The sequence below is a fragment of the Chelonia mydas genome, chromosome 4 (genome assembly GCF_015237465.2).
Source record: "Chelonia mydas isolate rCheMyd1 chromosome 4, rCheMyd1.pri.v2, whole genome shotgun sequence".
In the NCBI taxonomy this organism is placed as follows: Eukaryota; Metazoa; Chordata; order Testudines; family Cheloniidae; genus Chelonia; species Chelonia mydas.
This window is the reverse complement of record NC_057852.1, coordinates 42,444,035-42,459,352: the sequence shown is the minus strand read 5'-3', so window position 1 is coordinate 42,459,352 and position 15,318 is coordinate 42,444,035. Positions and strand designations below refer to the sequence as shown.

General features: G+C 40.4%; 1 protein-coding gene across 3 annotated transcripts; it reads right to left on the bottom strand.

Moving 5' to 3' along the window:
- Positions 1-1,211: 1,211 nt before the first annotated feature.
- On the bottom strand, positions 1,212-9,180 carry SPRY1 (sprouty RTK signaling antagonist 1). 3 transcript variants are annotated; one of them, XM_043545501.1, is made up of 4 exons: positions 8,965-9,162; positions 7,747-8,218; positions 7,431-7,629; positions 1,212-4,115 (listed from the first exon to the last, which is right to left on the bottom strand). In XM_043545501.1, the coding sequence occupies exon 4, from the start codon at positions 4,058-4,060 to the stop codon at positions 3,098-3,100; it is 963 nt and encodes a 320-aa protein (XP_043401436.1). In that variant the 5' UTR covers positions 4,061-4,115; positions 7,431-7,629; positions 7,747-8,218; positions 8,965-9,162; the 3' UTR covers positions 1,212-3,097. The 3 variants fall into 3 exon arrangements, with proteins under 3 accessions (XP_043401436.1, XP_027675014.2, XP_027675012.2); XM_027819211.3 differs by lacking the exon at positions 7,431-7,629 and having other exon boundaries at positions 1,213-4,115; positions 8,965-9,180; XM_027819213.3 differs by lacking the exons at positions 7,431-7,629; positions 7,747-8,218; positions 8,965-9,162 and adding an exon at positions 6,006-6,490.
- Between the last annotated feature and the right edge of the window lie 6,138 nt (positions 9,181-15,318).

Below are 15,318 nucleotides of genomic sequence, written 5' to 3'. Positions count from 1 at the left end.
ATTGTGTTCTGTATCTTGAAAAGCATGATGAATTGAGACACAATGTACATGGTTCCTTTGTTTTCAAGCAGGCTGTATATTTTGGTTTTTTGGAAGTCCAGAGCTAAGAAACTACAGCTATGAAAAACAAAGGATTCAGACACAGATTAGTGAAATAAATAGGATTACATAAAAATAACAAATATGAGACTAAAACTGTTCAACATATATTAGATTGTCACAAATTATGAGACTGAAGCTGCTCAGTCTTTTGATTTTGAATGTTGGCATATTATTGGGAAAGCCGTTGTATCAGACCAATGGCAGTTGTTTGACAAGGAGTTCAGTGTCTTAAAAACTGTTTGCAGCTCATTGTTGGACCAAATTACCAACGAAAAAGAATAAAAAAAATTAAGTTCTTCCCAAAATATTTTTCTATCAGCTTTGCTCTACCACATGCAAAAAAGAAAGAAAATATTGGTAAATATTTCTACGTTGCCATCAGACAAATATCTGTTAAGAAATCTGATCCTGTAAACTTGTCACTTCTCAGTACGGTGTTGGGGTTACGCTGGTGCACTCAAGAGTGGACTATCACTTTTATACTATAAGAGAAGCATATTCTTGTGGGTCAACCAGAAGTTATAATTCCATATACCTTATTGTCATAAAAGCTGCACACTTCTTTCAACAAGAGATGCAACTCCTAACAACATTTTAATGACTTATAGCTTTTACACAAACTTCTCATTATACGCAGGGCTCCAACAACAAAAGACACTGAGGAAGTCAGTGCTGATACACTTAATTACAAGAGCCCAGCCTAATCAAATTTTCTATATTCTGAGGGGATACTGATAAAACAATTTAATTAGAAGCCAAAGCGACAAAATTTGAGAACTCATTTGCAAAGTCTGATGTAGTCTCCTGAATCTGAAATTATGTTTTTTAAATGTGCCGTTTCTCTGGCCTTCTACATTATGAACACAACTTAGAGTATATCAAGCCAATACACTGCTACTTAAACAACGAGGAGTCCGGTGGCACCTTAAAGACTAACAGATTTATTTGGACATAAGCTTTTATGGGTAAAAAAACCCACTTCTTCAGATGCATGGAGTGAAAATTACACCTGTATCTGTAATTTTCACTCCATACATCTGAAAAAGTGGGATTTTTATCCTCGAAAGCTTACGCCCAAATAAATCTGTTAGTTTTTAAGGCGCCACCGGACTCCTCATTGTTTTTGTGGATACAGACTAGCACAGCTACCCCTCTGATACTTGACACTGCTACTTAGATTCTGCTATTAGGGAGGACTTGAATCACACCAATGGAAGTGGGAGACTCTCCATAATCCTAATGCAAAGCCTATTTCTGACCATTTAAATATGAATGAATTCAGCAAATAGCTGTGACACCTATATTACTTTCAAGAGAGTTTAAATTAGAAGGAACGGGGAGTTCAGTTGTGGTTGGGAAAGTCAAATTACCACAGGGAAAAACAACAACTTAGGTTTCCTGAGCTAACAGACTTCACCAAGACTATTTTTACCCTTCTACTCTTGCTTTTTCTGCATGTTAATTTGATATTCTATAGAAAACAATACAAAAAGAATTATTGAAGTTAGGGGTCCTTGTCTATAGTTGCATTTCCAGAATGCTCTGATAAATACATGTGGCCTAAACGTCTTGGCAACATCAAGCAAATTACACACATTCAATTTTATTAAATATCTCATAGTGAAAACTCATTTGATAATGAATTTTCCACACCAGAATTAGGCAAACAAGACGAACACATACTAGTGTCTTCACAGTATTGGTTATTGAACCACCCGGACAGTGCACAAGGAGAAAAAAAAATAGCAAGACACTTTGCAATATGGACATGGAAATCATAAGACAACCTACCAGTATATTAAAATGAAAAACTCAAGAGACATTTTCATTAATTAATATATTTTCTGCATTATAGTTAACATATGTACTTTCTTTGTGTCACCCTTATTTTTGTTAAGTATTGATATTTTGTTATATTCAGACATGAGTACATTTTTCAAACAGTCCTTTGCAATAAATATCATAAAATAATAGAGATTCACATAATAAATATTCTTTACAATAAAAAAAGTTTTAAACAGACTTTTTGTCTTAAAAATAGTCAGGATTCAACTTTGTGTTTTATACATAAAATATACAAAAAAAAAGACCACAATTTGTGGCTAAGGCAATAAAACATGGAACACATTGAAGTTATGAAGCACAAGGCAGAGCTAAATTCACTAACCAAGAGAATAAGAGAAGTGTTAAAGATCCAGGAAAATTTAGGTAACTTAATTCAATGACACCTGAAAATTATTCAGATATGCAAACACCAACTTTAACATCAGTATCAAAAGGATCTCAATGACCACAGAAACATGGGGAAAGAGGTGGAGTGGGTGATGTCCTTCACAGATTTGAAAGCAAGAGAAACAGATGAACAAATTGCAGTCATAATGTCTCCAATGTGAAGATCTATATAGTGAAGTAAAAACCAAAACTACATTTAAAAGAAAAAAAAAATAAAATGTACCAGCCAGGCCAGTCTCTGGACTGAGACAATTCCAAAGAGGGTTGGGAAACAGAGGGAAAAGCAGTATGGAGTAAAAGACAGCCTTAGATTTTCTACGGTTCCAACCCCCTCAAGATTAATCCAGCTTGCTCATGAAATAAGGTAGAATTATTTCTTGGAACCAAAAAGACACACAGTTGCAGAGAACAAAAGGACACATTGGGGAAGTTGTTTGCAGAGCAAAGGCTGCAGAGAAGCCCATTAGCCCTCACTGCCTCTTTCATGTGTTGATTACTTACAAACCTAAGAGGCCCTGTCAAGCTGAGGAGCCAAACGCAGGCACACGGTCCATGCTTACCAAAGACTGAAATAAACATGACTGAGTAAAATACTCCACACCTGTCTGAGTTGAGAGAGGGGATATGAAGGGTGCAAAGGAAAGAACTTGGGTACATAAAGTGGAGAAGGAAGGGAAGGAGGGTGGGGGTAAATCCCCACACCAACAGAAAACTAGCCACAACCTGAAAGCAAGTGTTTGAAGAAGTGAAATCTCCCTCCAAATTATGAGGGCTTCCCCTGACTCTGAGACGGGCAGCTCTCCAGTTTACAATAGACAGTGTTGGAGTTCTTACATCGGCAACCAGGACGATTGATCCGGTCATAACACCCTCGACACAGCTTCAGGCATCCCTTAGCAGGAGGATAGCAGAGCAAACAAGGCAAAAACAAGGACATTGCTCCCATGCACAGGTACCTAGAACAGCAATGTGCCTGGGAACAAGAGCAGGGATTATCCGCATACGAGTCCCCTTCATCATCATTGGAACAGTGGTAGAAGATCCCTTTGATCAGGCACATGCAGGTGCTGTACTCCACCATGCTCTCTGCAGAGCACAAGCACTTCCTGTTGCAGGCCAAACAAGAAGGTAAGGCCCTCGGGTCTGTGCACTCACCACACTTGCACTTCCCACATTGTTCACAGATAAACTTGTGCTGCGTCAAGTCCTCTTTCAAGGGACCCTTCAGATCATCTACCATCAAAGATGACTGCTTGGGCTGCGTCCGGATTGTCCTTTCAGATCTGTGGCTTGAACCTGGCCTAGATAGGGGCGATCTTCCCAACAACCCCTGCTCTGAAGAAGCACTGCTGTTGCTTCCAGAACTAGCCGCACTTCCAGTGCTAGTCGATCTGCTCAACACAGGAGCCCTTACGTTATGTTGGTGTGCCACGGGTCCCAAGTGACTGGGTCTGTGCTCATAATTATTATTCACATTAATTGGTACAATTTCATGAGTCCTTTCATGCTTTTCTTGTCTTGGTGCTGTCCGGGGACCAGACTTTTTCACCACAGATGGGCCTTCGGTATACTCATTGCTGCCCCTTATGGCCTTGATCTGGTCCAATGACAAGATAGCTGTCGGCTGAATTTCTCTTTCATAGTCCAACCTTTGCCTGCTGTCCAAGGAAGGCTGCTGGATTACAACTAATGAACCGCCACTGCCATGTTGACTTTGGGGCTCCATCTGTAGCGATCTCTACTTCTGGCATTCAGTGGGAACCTGGCATGCATCTGAAATCCTAAGAAAAAAAAGTTTAAAAAAAGAGAGATCAAAGGTGAAAGAGGAATAAGTCACAGGAAGCTTTTAAAAATAAAAATGTCATGGCAAGCCACAAATTGCCCTAACCACTTGGTAATGATCTCCTTCAGCAGTGGATTACGAGGATGCTGAAGACCTGGCCAAAGGCCAATTGGGGAGGGGGAAGGAAGGAGGGAGAGAGGGTGAGGAGTCTGGGTCTGGCATGACAGATGAGGAATGTAAGAGGAGACCCTGTGCCATTTAAAATCAGAGCTTTTTCCATTAAAAACAAATAAAGGAAGTATTAACCTGTATGTTTAGTTGGCAAGGTATGGGAAATAAATGCCTCTCTCGTTACTGAACAGATCAGCAACAGTAATACTGAGTACTCCAAATCAAGTTAGATACCTGAATGAACAGTATCAGATTCATATTCTGCATAATGAAATTTGCACAAACTCTTGCTTTTCTGTCAGTCTGTGAATGCTGTATCATAAATGTACTCCAGTACCTGCCCTTGCCTTAAGCTTATGATCTATCTTTAAAATGAAACATGCGTCCATTAAGAAATCCCTAAGTAAATCGGACAAAAATGTCTAAAACTGAAGGATATTTCCCAGTAGAAAGCTCACAGGTTCCAAATAATGTAACAAACTCGTTATTAAAGTAAGACACCAGATGTAAGTAACGTGTTATACAACAGCTCTCAAGTGTTTTGAGACTACAGGGCAGGGTGTGTGGGGAGATGAGGTAGTAAAATAAAACTGGAACACATTTATGTCTTCTCATGTACCTTTTCTCATGAAAAAATAAATTAAAAAATAGATCTCAGTTTTCACAAGCTACTCTAGGGAAAAAAATTTTAATTAAAGCTCTTCAGACTAATTTTGGAAGATAGATAAAAATAAAACAAATGTAACTGGAGCTATTTATTCATTTTTACATCTTTTTGTCTCAAGTTACTGACACAGACTATTGCAATGTTGATTTGGACAATTCTGCAAAGGGGCTGTACCTATATAAAATGTAATGGGGGGGAGGAGGCAAGGAGGGCAGATTGTTTATACATCATTGTAGTGATCACAAAGCTTCGTGGGAAAACAAACATTTACTTTCCTGCACCAACAGCTAACGGAAGATTTACTCTCCCCAGCCCCACAAAAAAGTAAAATTGCATACAATCATGTTTTTCCTTTTTCAGTCTGGAATACATGCCAAATCAACTTATCCAATAACCCTGGAAAAAGTAAGTTTGTCTTGCGTATCCAGAGCATATTTGACATGGAGATATTCCCAATTCAAGAAAGAAAAAGGAGGGAGAGGATGAATACACAGGGGAGGAGAAGAGCAAAAGTACACTGAAATCCTGTTAAGAGACACTGCTTCAATAGGCAGTTGTAGAATTTGAAAAAAAAAAAAAATCTACTAACTACTTATCTCAAATTTACACTGGGGCATAGAAAGCATTAAACAAACCAGAGGCCAAAGGTCTCCTTTTATGCTTAAATATCACCTGTGTAGGACCTAGGGTTTTAAGATTACAAAACCCCACCCCTATTCAGTCAGTCTTTATTCATCCCACATAACAAGGCTCTTCTTTTCATAAGTCTTAATATGAGCACACAAAGTGCTAGGGATGAATGAACACAGAAAGGGAAAGACATACAGCTGCAGAGACCAAAAGTGGGACTTTCAGGGGAAGAATGATTACACTATTTTAAAAAGAGTACGACAAGTGCCACCTCTGAAAAAAATGCAATATTAATAAAACACTCAGACCGACAATACAAATTACAAAAAAGAAAGACAAAAAAAGGCAGCTGCACACCACATAATAGTTTCTGATGGAAAGAACCAAATACCCCCACTGCAAATAAGATCTAAAAATTACTTTTTCCAAAAGGTAAAGCAAACAAAAGTGTAAGATCCCATTTTTTGTGCCCAAGCTCAGAACCACTGCAGATTTTAGCACAATGTACAGTATGTCAGCATTTCCTCCAAACCAGTTCTCCAGTTCTCCCCGACTGCCCCCCTTTTTTCCTCCCGGATCAGCTTCAAAAAGACAGCATCCCCGTCTGAATAAATTCTACAACAATCTGCATGCTGCGTTTTAACTTGCTCTTGTTTGATACACAGAAAGGTGTGGGGGGAAGGAAGCAAAGTATCGCCACACTTAAAGCTACGGTGGTGGAGCTGCGCCCTCTGCAATCTGAGCTGAGTGAAGCGATGAATAAATAGTTGACGGAGAGGAAGGAAGAGGAAAAAGTTATGAATGAAAACAAGGGCTTTTTCCCCCCTTTTGCAGGAGGAGGGGAAGAGACTGAGGTTACCATTACCTCAGGAGGGCGGACTTTCCAATACTTAAAGCTGTAGCGTCCTCCCTCCCTCGCGCTCCCCCTCCCTCTCCCTGTGCCTTTCAAGCACAGCACTGAAAGGTTTGGGTGTGCTACTATGTGCACAGGGTTTTTTTTTTTCCCTGTGGGCTTTCTAAGGGAGGGGGAAAGGAGGGGGAGGGGAACGTTTCTCTCCTCTTATCCCATCATTTTAACCTCCCGACCTCCACTGCCCTGCCAAACCTGACCCAGAATTGGAGGAAAGCTCTCTCCTTTTGGATTCATGAGTGCAGTTTTTAGAAAGCTCTGCTAGGATGGAGGATTTTGCTAGGTGTTTCAATGAAGCGCTTAAGGTCTCACTTTAAACATCTCGCCCCCCTTCACAGGACTGTCAGGCCGTGACACGGAAAGGACCCCTTCTCCGCTCCACACACCCCGCGTTTAGCCTACTAGTCCCTTGGCAGAGTGTCCTTTTAACCACAGATCAAAACCAAGCTCCGGTGAAGGACCTACACCACGGCTTCCCACCACTCTTCTCACGGGATCATTACGGGCTAACTGGGGCACAAGGTTTACACACACACACACACACACCCCCGGTCCCAGCCCTTAGCAATGCACAGCCAGGTTTGCCATGATCTCTAAGCCATTGATTCTAGCCGCCCCGCCCCTCTGCACACTCAAGCCTGCTCCCTGGCCAGAGCAAGTTCAGAGCCCCGGGATTAAAACATAACCCTGAACGTCAGTTTAAAAACAACAACAAAAAAAAAACAGGCCCACATGAGCCTAAGTTGGACCTCAGCACCAGCACATGGCTGGGAGCAGCCTGATCTCCCCTTCCCCTGGCCCACAAGATTAAGGGGGGAAATGCAACGGCACCTGCTAACTCCTCCAACTCGACACGTGCAAAAGAAGGCGGCTGCAGGCAGAATCCATAGTTTTAACCCAGCTGAGTAAGAACGTGAACGTAATTAAGGACTTACTTATTTCCAAGAAGTCACTAATGGCAAATCCATTTAAAACCACCACACTGGAGATCCATAGGGCAGCGCAACTGTTAAGCATTAAATGTTGGAGAAGGGTAGGTTTCGTTTCCCTCTCAGAGGAGACTGTGGCCCCCCACTCTTTTTTTTCCAGCCCTCTTTTGGTTGGAGAGGATAATTCTTCCGTATTTTCTCCTCTCTGCAAAGCACACAGAGATCACCAAGTCCTATTCACCGACCGGAGGGAAATCCACTTCTACCCCCCTCCCCCTGCTCAAAGAAACAAACATTCAACGGTTGCGTTACCCTAACTCACTTGTTCATTGAGTGGGCACAATTCTCTTGAGAGAAGTAAATCACTCGGTGGTGGGATTCCGAAGGAAGCAATTTCTCCGGCTGCAAGTCTGTCTCTCTCTCTCCTGTTATAGGTGACGACAATCAAGCCCTTGCTGCAAATACTTCATCTCAAGCTAGTGGAGGATAAAAATCGCAAGATGCAGGCACAATTGCTGCCTGCAGACGCCGAGGAGCAGAGGCAGCTACAGAGTCACTTGCAGTAGCAGCAACGTGAAGATCTCCAACAAGATACAGAAGAGGAAGGAATACAGGATTCCTCCTTTCTTCCACCGACTTCGACTTTTATTTCCCTTCTCTGACTGGGATAGTCACACGAGCCCTCCACACTGAACTTGCGTGGTGCACAACGTCCCGGAATCCAGCTTTGCTTCACCACATGGTCCTGCTGCAAGCTCTCCGACCTCCGTGCAGCCAAAGTGCAATGAGAATGCCTAGATCAAAAAAAAGAATTTTTTGAAGAAAAGATAATAATGAAGAGACACTTATTTTCAAGCCACATCTACAATAACTGGAACTACTTCCAAGCAAGGGAGAGGCAGAAAGCAATGGCTCTGTCTCAGAGCTCTCTGCAAACTGCCATGTGCTTGCTGTTGCTGTTGCAGACTGATTGACAGGCTTGGAGCACAGTCAGCATCTCAGTCAGAAAACTAAAATATAATGCAACTCTAGACACAAACTTCTTGCATGAAGTGCTTTTAAAACTCCTTGGCATTTCAAGTGGAGCAAACAACGTTCCAGCACGCAAGAAAGAAATCTCTGCATTAAGCAAGACCGACAATTCAAGGATGGCACAATTACTTAACTGGAAGTTGTAGAATTGCCAGCAAATTGTAACTGGCTTTACCTATTTTATTAGAGAATTCAAGAGAATGCTCTTCTGCCTATAATTCAGCATAGTACGTATATAAGCATTTCATGAAGTTGACTTGTTGCAGAGTTAAACTGCAAAGAGGCAAATAAAAGTCCATCACTATGCTCCCTATGAAAGTATTAGCAGTAAAACAGCATTTCAATTCATAATACAAATGTTATTTGCATCTGGCAAAGCAACCATTAAGCTTAGACGTTAAAACAAGAGATTAAAGAGACCCCTTCAGTACAAGAACAAACATTAAGCACCTGATCGGTTCTTAAACGTCTTCAAAAAAGGAGAGTAAAGAACTCTGCTTATGCTTACCTAATACAAAGATTAAAAACTGCTTCCCAAAGCACATTTGAAGTAACTGGAGCTAATTTCAACCCAACCAGTGTAGACACCAGTTGCTCACTGTTGTCTGCTGCTATCACTTTGCAATCTGCTATGGCTTTACTGTAGCTGTTACAGAGTAATTCCAGCTCTGCACAGCAGCATTTCAGCGCTGAGCCCCCGCCTCCATCCTTAGTCACGCCTCCAATGATGTCAATGTGTCACTCAGAAAGCTTTCCTGAAATCCTGGAATGGAGTTCTCTACAACCGGGCAGCCATTTCTTCATTCAGTTGCACGGGCAAATCTCAAGGTTTACTTGCTACCCTATTAAAATATGTTAACATTATGGAAAGTAATACAAGATTGACTCTCACACACATACATTTATTATCCGTACCAATATCTCACCAACTTTAGGGGGGTCTAGGTCATGATCTTGCAAACACTTACATGGTCCCATAGAACTAATTAGGACCATTCATTCTTGAAAGTTAAGCACGTCTTTAAGGCCACAGCCCTGTAATACTGTCAAAAATACACTAGCCTAGGCACAAAACCTACTCACTCTTCTCCCCCCCCCCCCCATAATATCCCCATCAAAAATTAGCACTTGCAAATCTGTCCACTTCTCCCACAATCATCTCTCTTCTTCCCGAGATGGGCTGCAAGGCTACTAACCTCTCTACATTCAAAGAAGACTCATTTGTATTGTGACATCAACAAGAATCTAGACGTCTGATAATGACAAGATTGAGGGGTAACTGTGAACAGTTTACATAGTTCAGAACCACCACCAAACAAAAAAATCCTATATTATCAAACACTGTATTCTCAAGATGGGATCAGTCCCTGCTCTAATCACTTTACTTGTGCGTTTCACCTCTTTGCTGTACCATTCTTTCATGGCTGTCTTATATTTTTAGGGCCCAGTCGTGCAAGCTGTTCCTTGTGGGCAGACCTCTGTGCCCACACACAATCCCATTGAAATCAGGGGGCTTAGCATAGGGACAAGAGGTCCATTCTCACAGAACAGCTTGCAGGATCAGACCTTAGTCAATGAGTCTACTTAGATGAATAAAGTTAATCACATGCATAAGTGCTGGCAGGAGCAGGGCCTCTGAATATAAGCTCTTTGAAGCAGTGAGTCCATGCCTTCTTTGATGTTTGCACAGTTCCTAGCATGTTGTGGACTTTATGGGAAAAATTTATTATTATTATTATTAATGTTCAAGGTTGAATGAATCTTATCCATTTTAGGCCAGATCCTGAAAGGTGCTGAGCATCCACAACTTGCAATGAACAAAATAAGAGTTGTGAGTGCTCAGTGTCTATCAACATCGTCATCTATCTATTGGAATGAAAGCAAGAGGTTATCAGCTTCTACAAATTGGCCCAAAGTAATTGAGTACTTTTCTAAAATATATGCATCCATTTTATACTTAAGGCCATACACATACAGTGATACTTCTGCACCAATGCGAGTAATATGATTGACAAAATTCCTATCAAGGTGTTTTAAATTGATTTTACTCTTCCAGATGGTGGGAGATACGTTTTCCTTACTTTATCATTTTCCATTTGGCAAGCATGTTTTCCCCACCATGTGTTTTGAAACGATTTCAACTGTTTCCATCAAAATGCATCCATTTCTGCACCAGTATCATTTTTATATCTTGATTTTAGTAAGCTTTTGATACAGTCTTACATGACATCATATGCAAACCAGGGAAATGTGTCTAGATGAAATTAATACAAGGTGGGTGTACAACTGGTTGAAAGAGCATATTCAAAGAGTAGTTATCAATGGTTTGTTATCAAACTTGGAGGACGTCTCTACTGGGGCCTGGTGGCGGTCAGTTCTGGGTCCAGTACTATTCAATATTTTCATTAATGGCTTAGTTAATGGAGTGGGAGTATGCTTATAAGATTTGCAAATGACAACACGCTGGGAGGTCTGCTAGCATTTTGGAGGACAGGATTAGAATTTAAAATGAACTTGACAAATTGGAGAACTGGTCAGAATTCAACAAAATGAAATTAAATAAAGAAAAGTACAAAGTACTTCACTTAGGAAGGAAAAATCAAATGCACAACATACAAAACGGGGAATAATTGGCTATGTAGTGATACTACTGAAAAGGATCTAGAGGTTATAGGGGATCACAAAGTGAACATGAGTCAACAATGCGATGCAGCTGCAAAAAAGGCGAATATCATTTTGGGGGGTATTAACAGGAGTGTCATATGTAAAACAAGGGAGGTAATTTTCATGCTCTACTCGGCACTGGTGAGGCCTCAGCTGGAGTACTGTGTCCAATTCTGAGCTCCACACTTAAGGAAAGATGGGGACAAATTGGAGGGAGTCCAGAGAAGTGCAACAAAAATGATAAACGGTATAGAAAAGCTGACCTATGAGGAACAGTTTAAAAAAAACAACATGTTTAGTCTTGAGAAAAGAAGACTGAGGAGGGACTTGATAATAATCTTCAAATATGTTAAGGTCTGTTATAAAAAGGATGATGATCAATTCTTTTCCATATCCCCTGAAGGTAGGACAAGAAGTAATGGGCTTAATCTGCAGCAAGGGAGATTTAGGTTAGATATTAGGAAAAACTTCCGACTATAAGGGTAGTTAAGCTCTGGAATAGGTTTCCAAGGGAGGTTGTGGAATCCCCATCACGAGAGCTTTTTAAGAACAGGTTGGACAAACACCTGTGAGGGATGGTCTAGGTTTACTTGATCTTGCCACAATGTAGTGGTCTGGACATTATCACTTATCAAAGTCCATTCCAGCCCTACATTTCTATGATTCTATGATAATTGCCATCACAGTTGTTGGGACAATGTGTTACTTCACTGCTATTATTGAGCCAGCAGAGAGAGTGCAAAATATTGGGTTTTCATAAATCCCACAAAAATAATTGCTATTCATTTGTTTCAGTTTCTGGGCTGCGTGTGAACTAAAGGAAAACAGAGAGAACACAAAGGCATTTCTCCAACATACTATCAACATTTTTAAAGTACATCAGACATTGAGCTTAAAATTCTTGTGCTCATTAACATATTATTTCTCCTGATCATTCCCTTCAGCCTTTATCAAAATCGGCAAAAAAGTATGACACATCTGGACATGAAAAAAATCTAGAGAAAAAATATACACTTCCTCCTAGATCTCATCTGATAGAAGATTATTTCTGGTGGGCTTGCGTCCCACTATGTTCTCTTGACAGAGTGCTGTTGAGCCTGTCCCAGCATGAGTGGGTTTTATGTGTGTTTTGACAAAAGAATCTTTTAAATAGGACCTAGAGATAGGGAATATCTATCTATCATCCGTCTGTCTATCTAAGGTACCTATAGGGCCCTCCCATTATAGTAGTATCTGAGCACTTGCAACCTTTAATGTGTTTATCCTCACAACAGCCCTGTGAAGTAGTGAAGGACTATTGTCCCCATTTTATAGCTGAGGCCCAGAGAGCCTAATCTCAGAATGCACACAGACCAGCAGTGAAGCAAAGCACCATGGGATATCCACCCAGAATACCGCACACTCATTTGGCACAAAGCCCCTGTCATGTGTATGCAATGATATGGATTGAAAAAGCTGTCCCTGTGTATGCTATCACTGCAGTTTATGTACTGCCTAGCAGTCAATGCACAACAACTGAGTGCATAGTAAATTCCATGTAAATAAGGCCTGTATAACTTTCCCAAGGTCACACAGGGTATCTGTGGCAGACCAGAGAACTTAATCTGGTGTCCTGAATCGCAGACTCGTACCCTATCCACTAGACTGTCTTTCTTGGTGTGAATTTCTTCTGGTTGGTTTTTAAAGGCCCAGTCCTCATGGAATTGTCCTGATTTGGGTAGGAGGGTTTTGCTCAAGGAAAAAAACATTCCATGCTTAGTTTTCAATTTATCTACTATCACACTAAACCCCTCCTTTGCCCACATATTAAATGCTACCGATTTCCTCCCTGCAATGGACACTGCACACTCATGCTGGTATCAAAATGCTAGTTTGAAAGCAAGCAGAACTAGCAAGCAGAACACATGCTTGTGTTACAGCTGCCCAGGCAGAGCCTCAGATTTCTAAGGCGTTTTTCATGAAGGGGGTTTCACCTGATACATTCAGAAGTTCTTCTGAAAGCATGGTTCGAAAAGAATCTTATGATCCAGTTAATACAGGGAAGATTCCATACCTCTTGACCAACACAGGCTCAACAAAGAAATGAAGAGGAGTTTTGACTTTGATGTAGTCAGGATTTTACCCCAGGACTTCAAATCTCATCTCTTCCACTGACATGTTAATTCTGTGAGCTTCACACAGCCCCTATTATTGAGCAAGACATCAAAAGTCAGGAAAGTATCATTCCTCCTATGTATAGGTGAGTTAATGGAGGATCTGAGAGGTTTCACAGCTGAGCTGGCTAGGAAACTTAATTTCACTTCTGCAAAAAAAAAAAAAAAATGAGGTTTTGGAAAAATTTTAATCCCAAATTGGAAGTGAAATTCCACAATATTTCATTTTGGAACCACCAAAACATTCTCACTGAGGGAATGAAATATGCTCTCTGGGCTCCCAGCAGATGGGCTACAAGAGGGGCTGGCAAGGCAGGTAGGCAGATGGGGAGCAGGCAAGAAATTAAGCAGATTTTCTTCGGAAACCTCCCTGGTTCTGTCAGAAGTCAAAATTACCATGTTCCCACAAAATGTTTTGATTTTGTCACACCAACATTTTCTAACAGAAAAATGTTCCATCTGAAAATTTCTGACCAGGACTGTTTCACCAGTCCCCTTCTGGCAGAACTGGGAACTGAGCTATGTTGTCTCAGATAAATTAGGTCAAATTTGCATGCTTGAATATATTCTGCACAAAATAAGACTACTTTTGCATGCCCCATTTTACCACATTCTGGGAGAAACTCAGATGAAGGCTGAGGTCTTTAATTTCATGATCTCACCCCATTTGTTCTACAGGATGATCTTGCCATTAAGACACTAAATTGGAACCCATGAAAACTGGATTCTAACCCTAACTCTGCCACATATTTCCACAACAATTTCAAGAAAATCATTAAACTAAGTTTTGAAAGGCTACCACTTATTGTTATGGTCATTCGTTATTTCTGTAAGGCACGTTATCTTCAAATTATTAAAATATTGTAATTGTTTTCAAAAAGCTAACTTTAAACTAAAAGAACAAAGAAACAAATCACAATAGAAATAGTAATTAACATTTTGACAATTATACCATAATAAGGCATGATGAAATAGGACTGTTATGCTTTTTAGTATTTTGCTACACATTTCTGAGGTCCCTGGTATACCTTTAATCTTAAAAAGCTGATCATTTCTCTACAATTTTTTTTCCCACGTCTCTCAGGAAAATCATATGCCCCCAAAGAAGAAACTGATTAAAAACAGTTAAGGTTGCATAAGAGGAATATCCACCCCATATACACCCTTAAAAGCAAGGAAATACCAGTTTAAGGTGTCTTCTTTTAACATACCCTAACACCATACATCATATTCACCACGTTCACTAATGCACTAAAAATATATTCCATGCAACTTCAACATATCCAGCAACACAATATACACGCTACATTTCTTACTGTAATGCTACAATGCAAAACCTTAACTCTGACCTTATGGAACATCATCATCATACACTTCACTGGTGCATGGATATCCAGCCAACATGTCTAATGAAGGTTAATGTTTCTGAGGCTGGAGTTAACATGGTACTGTCACTGACAAGTGATAAATACAATCTCCTAATTCTGGAAGCTACCAAAATCTCAGTAACAAACAAAGGAGTGAAAAAGCCTTGTCATCATAAAAATAAATGTAATATTGCTAAGGGAAATGAGGAAATACGATCTCTCACCATTACCACCTCTGGTTCACTTCAAGCTGAAAAAAAATGTGTGTTATAAACAAAACACTGTTTAAATAAACTCTGAGTACTTTACACTTAGAAACTGATCCTGGTCCCATTGAAGTCAATGAGAGTTTTGTTATTGACTTAAATGGGAGCAGAATCATACCCTTTTATAGCACCTTTCATCTCATAGCTCAAAAGTGGGCACTTGTGTTTAGAATTTTTGCCAAGTAGAATAGCTTTGGTTTATTACTAAAATAGTAATAATCTTATGCTGAGCAATATGGTGCTGGTATGCCTTACTGCTGCACATCGGCCTAATTGATCCCTGGGTTCAATTTCACTACACCAGGAGCAGTCCAAGGACTGAAGTGGGACTGACAGTCACAGTCTGGTTCCTGGTTTCCCCTTTAGATTGGAGATGGTAGGCAGGAAGTAATCTGCACCAACTCTTTACTAG